Genomic DNA, 10,000 nt, shown 5'->3' with positions numbered 1-10,000 from the left:
CTCCCCTTCTCCTTCTCTCTCTCCTCTTCCCTCCTCCCTCTCTCTCTCTCCTTTCCTCCCTCTCCCTCTCTCCTCTTCTCTCCCCCTCACTCCTCTCCCCTCCTCCCTCTCTCTCTCTCTCCCCTCCTCTCCCTCTCTCCTCTCCTCCCTCCACTTTGTCTGTCCCTCTGGTGTTTCTCTATTCTATTCAGAGCATCTACACCGTTCATGCTCTCCTTTCTCTCTTCACTGCTCTTTCCTCTTTTCCTTCTCTGTTATGCATTCTCTCTCTCTCTCTCTTTGTCTGTCTTTCTACCCCTCTGTCCCCCACCTCTCTCCTTCGGTGTGTCCCTGTGAACTTCAGTCCTAGCCTCCCTCATACTCTCTCTCCATCTCTCTCCATCTCTCTCCATCTCTGCCCTCTGAATTCATAATCCCCTACTGCACTGCAGTACATCAAAGGGCACGTGTGTGAGAGGACTTTGCATGTGTTGAATGTGTGATGCCGGGTGGCTGTGTGCCCTGGTGGCTGCGAGGACCTTCTCCTTCACGCCAATGGTGAAGATAAACGCCTGCTGGATGCCTGATGGAGCATCTGAGAGGGACGAGGACACTGAGGAACCAGAACACTGCTGAATAATCTGATCAGCTAGTATGATATATGCTAATTGCATGCATGCTAGTTAGAGCTGACACTGGCCAATATGAGGACTAAAAAGTTTTGGGATATTGTTGAAAGTAATGTCAGATAAAAAAACATTTTCAAACATATGTGATCAGAAATTGGACATTAAATTATAAATTATATTAAATCAGTGCCTGTAAAAGCAACAAAAATATCTATGCAGAAGAATACCTTTGACAACTGTGTGTGTATGTGTGCAGTGTGTGCATGTGATAGCATGTTTTTGAGTTTGCATGCTTGTGACGGTTGGTGGTGTGTTGTGGGTGGTGTGATGGTGGGTGATGTGTGATGCGTTGTGGGTGGGGTGGTGTGGTGGGTGTTGTGGTGTGATGTTGTAATGGATGATGTGGTGGGTGGTGGTGGGTGGTGTGATGGGTGGTGGTGGGTGGTGGTGTATGAACTCTGTAACTCAGTTCTCGGCCCCGTGCTGTTGGAGATTGAAGCCCCAATCAGGGGAGCCTATCCTAACCCAACCTCAACTCAAAACTCAAACCATACTCCAACTCCAATTAAACTCTAATCTAACCCAACCCCAACTCAAACCTTAACCCAACCAACCCCAACTCATACTCTATCCCAAACCGTCAAACCCTAACTCAACCCCAACTCAAACCCTAACCCTTATCCGATCCTAAACCACGCTCACATGTGTCATAGGCTGTATTCCGCACAGATCTAGTTTTGGTGGTGGAACAAAGGGTTATTTGTAGACTCAAAACATAGTTGTTTATCTAACCATAAACATAGTTGTTTATCTAACCATAACTCTTATCCTAACTCAGGGGTGGGCACTTAATTTTTACAAGGGGCCACATGAAAAACCTAAATTGTGTCAGAGGGCCACACAAACGATAACTTGAACTTAATTCTACTCAACTTTATTCCTGTGACGGGCAGGGGTGAGCAACTAAAAGGAAGCGATCACGCCAAGTCTCAGGGAAATAGGATGGTTTAATAGAAAGTGTGCAAACCAAAAACCCGTGCAATATCTCCAAATTAAAGATATAATGACCAGCAGTCAACTGGTACAAAGACAAGACATATATAGGCAAACAAACGACCCTCAGGTGAGACGGATCACGGGCTCCGCCCACCTGAGGGACGCACATGACGTCACCAAACAACAACAACAACAGCCGCTGTGGACAGAGGCGGCCGGTAGGGGGCCGCCTCACCGTGACAATTCCATTGTAAAATGCACCAAATTATATATTTTGAATAGCTGGTACTGGTAAAACTATTCTGAAAATGTGTATAATTAGTGGTGAAATTATGGTGTAGAGAAGAAAACCCAAACAATCATTAAATCAGTGCAAAAAATGTTTAACTTACTCATCATTCATCTCCACAAACAATGGAAATACAACAAACAGCTGAACAAGTTTATAGAAATACAACAAACAAGAACCCCTCAAAAACAGGGGAAGGAACATTTACGTGATTAATTTTATGTTGCTTTTTGTTTCAGATTTGAAAAGTGCTGGAATTTAGGCTAAAGTACTTGAAAATGCTTGAAATTGTAACTACTTTGTTTCACAACAAATAGCTGACTGAACAGTTCTCTTGTATTAGGTTAACAAATACTAGCCTCTTGTAATTCCAGGACGAAACATGAGAAAACGTGAAGATGTTAAGATTGGGCGTTTTGAAAATAAACAACCATTAAATAATGTGATAAAAAAGCAAATTATTTCGAATCATTTTGAGTATATGTATAAATATTTAACTTAATTATTGAAATTGAAAGTGACGTACAAGTACTTGAATTCCACCTTGTAAAGGTGTATGAACCCTGCAAATGGCAGATCGTTTTAACATAGAAATGGGCTTCGTCTAATTATCTGTAATTACATTCTGGATATCTAAATATTAGTATTGACTAGTAACAATTACAATTTGATGATCCAGAATGACAATTCAAGATATCTACATTTACATTCTACCTAGTAAGAAGAACAATTCAAGATATCTTCAATTTCAATTTGACGGATCAAAATGGCTTTTAAGATATCTAAAATTGTCACTAGATTCGTCATTTTAAGAGTCATACATCCATAATTCTTATTCAAGATATCTGTAACGTAATTATGACTAGTCAAAATGACATTTTTAGATATCTGAAGTTTAACAGTGCGTACATTATACGGAATTTTGGGTGGCTAAAATGGCGTTAGCTGTTCTTGAAAAAATAGTCAGAAAATGTCTCAATCTTGAAAGAGCTCAACTGTATGGATTATGCGGCATAAATTTGAAATTTAAAAATCGTGTTAAAAACACGAGAATGCGAGTTCGACTGTCCTGACATCGCATACAGACTACTGATGAGCAAATACAAAGAGTGCCAAGCTTGGCGCCAAAATGCTATGTAAATCTGGAACGTATTGACTGGACAGAATGATTATTGAAGATATCTACAAACACGTTACGACTAGTCAGAATAATTATTCAAGATAACAGGAATTTAAAAAAAACATCTAGATAAAAAATGTTCAAGATATCTGTAATTTATTTGTAGATATCTTTAAATGACTTTTTTGACTAGTCAAAAATACAGTTCTGAATATCCCTAACTTTGTTTTGCCTAGTCATTACTTACTTTCAAGATATCTGATATTTAATTTGCACTAATCAAATCTTAGTTTCAGATATCTAAAAATATGTTTAAATTATCTTAAATAATGAGTATGTTTAAGATATCTTTAATTAGAATAATGACTAGTCAGAACAAAAAACGAGATATGTGTAATTTACTTTTTGACTAGTAATAATTTAATTGTAGATATCTGAAATGTACGTTTCAGATAGTCAGTAATTAATAGCAGATATCTTGAAATTGACATTTTACCTAGTTAAAATATAAATGTAATAATATACTTGTCTCTGATCACCTACAGTGTTTCTACTTCACGCACAGCTCTCTCTCTCTCTCTCTCACACACACACACACGGAATTAACACAAACGTAGATGCACATAGATATTTGTTTCATGTATGTTGTAATTTATAATCGGCCTCTTGCGGGCCGTACAGGGATGCACAACGGGCCGGATGTAGCCCGCGGGCCCTAGTTTGCCCAGGTCTGCCCTAACCCTTACCCTTACCCCTACCATAACCCTAACTCTAACCCTAACACCTACCATAACCCTAACTCTTACCCTTACCCCTACCATAACCCTAATTCTTACCCTTACCCCTACCATAACCCTAACTCTTACCCTTACCCCTACCATAACCCTAACTCTAACCCTAACCCAAAGGGAAGGTTGCAACATGTTATGAAGTTTTTTTTCCAGCCATTTCTCTCTGTCTTTCTCTCTTCTGCTGAGAGACATCTTTACCTTCTGATGCCAGGATGGCTGCACTAACCCCAACACCTAACTTCAACACCTATCCCTAACACCTAATCCTAATCCTAGGGTAAACCTAGCTCTAGCCCTAACCCTAATCCTAGCTCTAGCCTTAATTCTAATCCTAATCCTAGCTCTAGCCTTAATTCTAATCCTAATCCTAGCTCTAGCCCCTGCACCTCTTTGTTCTCTCTGCCTCTTTGTGACTTTGGCTCCATTTAAGATACAACAGTGACTGTAATGATTGTGATACGCACACACACATTGTCTAATATGTGACTTATTGAATGCAGATCCAACATCAACATGTATAATTACATGGTTAGCCAGCTAAGCATAATTTGTCTTTGATATCCTGTAAGGAGAGAAGATAATTAGACATTGTTGTCTGGTTCCTTCAGAAGCACAGTCAGAATATTCCTGAACGGATGATGGCTCTTTCTATCTTATTCCTTATTTACGTGGCCAATAGAGCTGCACATTTAAGCTCATGCGTTTGCTATATTTGGCAGATGCTCGTATTTATGACAGCCTGGCTCTAGCAGTGTGATGGTGGCTCCAGCAGGTGAGATACAGGTGAGATACAGGTGAGATACAGGTGGCTTCAGGATGACACGCGTGTCCGGTTCAGCACTTCCGTTCTGCTCTGCCGTATTTTCTGTTTGGGTTGTGGTGGACCAAATTCTGGTGTTTGCTTCTGTTCAGAGATGCCACTTGCTCTGAGAGCAGCAATGGGGCTAATAGTGACATACAAATAAATGATCAGAACTACGGGGGGCACTGAACAGCTCAGACTTGTAGATAAATGAGACGCCACAAGTTACCCTGTGAAATAATTGCACTGCTATATCTGTGATGATCAACTGTCAGGGCTGTTATTGTGAAATGGAAGTGTGTGTAGGCAACAACTGATCAGCCATGGAGCAGATCACACAAACGGCGAGGGGCCGTCAGCTGTTCGTACATGTAGGTGTAGAGTCGCCTCTGTTGTATCAGTCACTACGGTCCCTAACCACCTCCTGCAGTGCCATCAACACAAACACTATGGGTGAGTGTGCAGCTTCAGGACATGGATCTCAGTAGCTGTGTGAGATCACCATGATCACCATGATCACCATGATGACCATGCACAATCCCAGAACTCTCTTGTGGAGGAACACCAACAGACCACAACCCCACTAAACAATTATAACCTGAACCCCACTGAACACAGAGCTCTGAACTCAACCCCACTGAACACAGTTATAACCTCGACCCCACTGAACACAGATGACTGAACTCAACCTCACTGAACACCTTTGAGATTAACTGGAGCATTGCTAGAAGGAACTTTTCATTCCGCATCAGTACCTGACCTCTTTTGACTGGATGGGAGGAATGTGCAGTGAGGGTGAGGGTTAGGGTGAGGGGTTAGGGGTGAGGGTGAGTGTGAGGGTTGGGGTAAGTGTTGGGGTTAGGGTGAGGGGTTAGGGTGAGGGGTTGGGGTGAGGGGTTGGGGTGAGAGTGAGGGGTTAGGGGTTAGGGATGAGGGGTTGGGGTGAGGGTTAGGGGTAAGTGTTGGGGTTGGGGTTAGGGTGAGGGTTTGGGGTGAGGGTGAGGGTTTGGGGTGAGGGTAAGGGTTTGGGGTTAGGGTGAGGGTGACGATTAGGGTGAGTGTGAGGGTTTGGGTTTGGTTCATACAGGGTGACGGTCGGGTGTCAACACACTTTGGCCATATAGTATATGATGAAGCTGCTTCTTTGACACATCTGCTGTATCCTTTATCTTCTCATAGTAAATCTCTTCACTATAACCCTGGGCCTTTATCTGCAACATATCTAGATTTGAAATTTAATTTGGTCCATTTGAATGCAGCTGAGTGAATCTTTTTATTGTCAATGAGCTGATTTTCTAGACACAGATAAAAAATGCCATTATGGAGGAATCCCCATTGAGTCTGAAATTTAGTCCAAAACCAGATGGGAAAACAGACATGTGACACTCATCAGTGTCTATCTACCACCAGCCAGTTCCAAATGGATCGAAGGTGGTCTCATTCTTTCCTGAGTAATATTTGAACCAGGGCACTGGGTCCCATACCTGTTAAGTGTGGGTGTCAACAGGAATGGTGAAGGTGTGTTTCTGGGTTTCTCCGGACCTCAGTGACACCAGCTAACACTAAAAACAGTGCTGGATTATCTAGACAGTGCAATGTTGGAACACAAACAGTATTAACTGAACACATGTAGGCAAATGTGTGTGCTTTTATTTTGGTTTCCTCTTGGCATTTCAAGTGTTAAACATCCTATTCACCTGTAAACATCACCCTAACCCTCAGCTGATGTGTGGGTGTAGTTCACCACTTCAGAATATTAAATCAAATCTTCCTGCATGTGATCACCTAGAATGATCATATGCATAACTGATTAACCTTTCTGATCTTTTCCAGAGAACAAGAAAGACACGTGTCTCCAGAAGGTAACAGTGAAGGCGGAGCCCATGGAAGTGGACACGCCCTCTGAAGTGGCCACACCCCCCTCACACCTGCTAAGCTTCAGCACTTTAGGGGCATGTGAGAAGAAGGAGCCAATGGCTAGTATTCCAGAGCCTCTGTCCCGCCCCCAAAAAGATCTCTTCTCCCAGGACATATCCGTCAAAATGGCATCTGAGCTGCTCTTCAAACTGTCTGGTGAGCGGATGAAATAGGGATGTGATTCTGTTCTCCATCTCCTCTGGACCAGGACTCCCCAGGGCTGGGAGCTCCGTGGCCTCTGAGGCCGTGAGCTGTAGGCTTCTGACTGCTGGACGGAGGATGTTTGTGGTGTTAAATGATTGCAGGAGTGTGTGTGTGTATGAGTTTGTGTGTGTGTGTGTGTGTGTGTGTGTGTGTGTGTGTGTGTGTGTGTGTGTGTGAGTGAGAGAGTCATGTGACAGAGGTAGTGTGTGCCCAGGAAGTGCCGACAGGTGCGTGTGGTCATTAGCCACGCCCCTCCTGCAGTGTGGCTGTGTGGAGCTCACCTGTAGCCCCTCCCCTTCCTCCTGTTCTGCCTGAACTTTGTGCATCACTGCTTAATGGCCCATTTGCACTGGGGTTGAATGTACAATTTTTGCTTTATCAAAATAACTTTGTATTATGTGCAGTGGAAAAACAAAGTGTGAACTCAGCGCCTGTGTTTGTGTTCCAGAGAAAGTGAGCAAAGCTAACGAGAACAAAGACAGCGCAACATTCAGCATGAACAGGTAAAGCTGGGGCCCCACACAGCCACTAGGAGGCGCTCTGGGACCAGCGTGGCTCAGCTCTCACCACACCATGTCTTCTTGCAGCCCTTTCCTGGACGACCACTTCAGACAATCACCCTTCAGCACACGCTCCAAGAGCTCCTCCCCCGCCGAGGCCAGCTCTTCCGCCAGGACCGCCCACCAGCAAGGTACACGCCCCCTCACACCTCTCCGCCTCCCACACCAGCAAGGTATACGCCCCCTCACACCTCTCCGCCTCCCACACCAGCAAGGTCCGCCCCCTCACACCTCTCCGCCTCCCACACCAGCAAGGTCCGCCCCCTCACACCTCTCCGCCTCCCACACCAGCAAGGTACACGCCCCCTCACACCTCTCCGCCTCCCACACCAGCAAGGTACACGCCCCCTCACACCTCTCCACCTCCCACACCAGCAAGGTACACGCCCCCTCACACCTCTCCGCCTCCCACACCAGCAAGGTACACGCCCCCTCACACCTCTCCACCTCCCACACCAGCAAGGTCTGCCCCCTACACCTCTCCACCTCCCCCACCCTGAAGGTCCGCCCCCTCACACCTCTCTACCTTCCACACCAGCAAGGTCCGCCTCCTCACACCTCTCCGCCTCCCCCACCCTGAAGGTCCGCCCCCTCACTCCTCTCCGCCTCCCCCACCCTGAAGGTCCACCCCCTCACACCTCTCCGCCTCCCCCACTCTGAGCTGTTCTGTGGGGCTGCGGTGTACAGTGTGCTGTGAGCACACAGCACCACCTTTGACCCTAACAGGTTTCCGTACTTTGGTGTGAATCTCCTATCTGCTGCCACAGCTCCAGAGCTGCAGCAGGCCCTGTGCCCTGTGCTCAGCCTGCCTGGAGGCCTCCACGCTGGGCTTCACCTGCTCTCTGCTCCCTCCATCGGCCCCGCTGCCGGAGGGTAATTAGTAGTGCGCTAGCCTGGCCCGCTTCCTTACACCAGTTAATGAAAAGATGATTGGGTTTTTCATGTCCAGGGTGCCCTGGAAGTTAATTCACTGAACACACACACGCATGTACACTCAGTGTACACGCTCACACACACACGCTCACAATACGCAGCCATGACCTCGATCTCTCCTTCTGCGAGTAGTTTTCATTTCTAAATGTTTCACACCTCTCGTGACCTGGTGTGGGTAGTGACTCCCGCTCCACAGGCAAGACAAATAACTCGTTCAGATGTTTTCAACAGGTCATATTTAAAACAATCCACATGTAGTTTTGTTCAGTGCGCATATATGACTGCAAGTGTTGGATTTTTCACTATGGTTCAGTAAGTGTGTGTGTGTGTGTGTGTGTGTGTGTGTGTATGTGTGCCTCTGTGTTAGTGTGTGTGTGTGTTAGTGTTAGTGTGTGTGTTAGTGTGTGTGTGTGTGTGTTAGTGTTAGTGTGTGTGTGTTTTTGTGTGTGTGTGGGGGCAGGGGTCAGAATTGTCTGAATCTTGGGGCTCTAGTGCTTCTGTTAACCAGCCTGTCCAGGAAGGTCATTAAGGTCATGACCTGTGACCCTGACTCACCTCTTGAACCCAAACTGAGGAGCATATAGCTTTTCAAGTTCTGATGGGACAGAAACCCCTTAAAGAGCTTCCAGGCTTACGGACTAGAAGGCAGAGACACAGACAGACAGACAGACAGACAGAGAGTGAGAATGAGCGAATGTGAGGAACAGAGAGACAGACAGAAACAGAAGGACAAACAGAGAACAGTGAGCACCCGTCTGAGAGTGACACACAGCATATGGGCCCGTTCTGACATGCCCTCTGCCCATTGTGGGAAGGTGCGATCCCTCACTGGTGTCTGCAGAGGCCTGGCGTGTCACATGATTGTTGAGTCATGGTACACAGGTTCTGATTGGTTGTGGGATCCTCAGACCTTTCTCTGCACTCTACTCCACACAGTGGGAAACACCACTGAAACTAAAGCTCTGCTAATGTGACTCAGAGGAGAAAACACACACACACACACACACACACACACACACACACACACCCGCACACACAGTCCCACACACACGCACACAGAGGTGTCAATTCCAGGTTCAGAAAGTAAAAGTCCTCACCAGGATTTTGCTCAAGCTTGCTAGATTTTCTAATTAGTGCAATCCAGGTAAAATTAGTGGAATCAACACAATCCAGGAAGCCTGAGCAAAATCTTGGTGAGGACCAAGTTTACTTTCTGAACCTGGAATTTACACCTCTGCATGCACATACCCACACACACACACACACACACACACACACACACACACACACACACACACACACATGCGCGCACACACACACCTCCACACACACTCCCACACACGCACACACACAAACACACATACACAAAAGCACATACATGTGCACAGACACCAACACCCAACACTCCCACACACATGCACACACACACACACACACACACGCACAAGCCCACACACACACACATGCACACACACACAGGCACGCACACACACTCTCACACACACACACACACCTGCACACACACACATGCGCATGCATGCGCGCACACACACACACACAACACACAGACACAAACACACACTATACCATACCACAAAAATGAGGTAAATGTGTACCTTAATTATATATTTCTTCTAACCCAGATGTAGGACCAGTGGGACAGTATTAGGCTGTAAATTACAGGTTCATGCTGTAATACTCCAAAAAGACTTTCAGCTCATAAATCTTTTTTCAAATTAGCTGATTTGAATGTACGGTGGCCAAGCAGACCCATAACACT

General features: G+C 45.6%; 1 protein-coding gene across 7 annotated transcripts in view; it reads left to right on the top strand.

Annotated features, from left to right (window-relative positions):
* The window catches only part of znf827 (zinc finger protein 827), a 69,930-nt gene that overhangs the window by 37,802 nt on the left and 22,128 nt on the right, over nucleotides 1–10,000 (top strand). For all 7 annotated transcript variants that reach the window (XR_013121372.1, XR_013121373.1, XM_076975061.1 and 4 more), the window contains exons 6-8: nucleotides 6,440–6,679; nucleotides 7,176–7,230; nucleotides 7,315–7,418. Coding sequence is in view for 5 of the 7 variants with exons in the window: in XM_076975061.1 (XP_076831176.1) it covers nucleotides 6,440–6,679; nucleotides 7,176–7,230; nucleotides 7,315–7,418 (399 nt within the window). In the remaining 2 variants the exon portion in view is untranslated. The remainder of the gene's footprint in view (nucleotides 1–6,439; nucleotides 6,680–7,175; nucleotides 7,231–7,314; nucleotides 7,419–10,000) is intronic.

The sequence above is a fragment of the Brachyhypopomus gauderio genome, chromosome 15, assembly GCF_052324685.1.
Source record: "Brachyhypopomus gauderio isolate BG-103 chromosome 15, BGAUD_0.2, whole genome shotgun sequence".
Lineage (NCBI taxonomy): Eukaryota > Metazoa > Chordata > Actinopteri > Gymnotiformes > Hypopomidae > Brachyhypopomus > Brachyhypopomus gauderio.
This window is presented reverse-complemented; position numbering and strand designations above follow the sequence as displayed.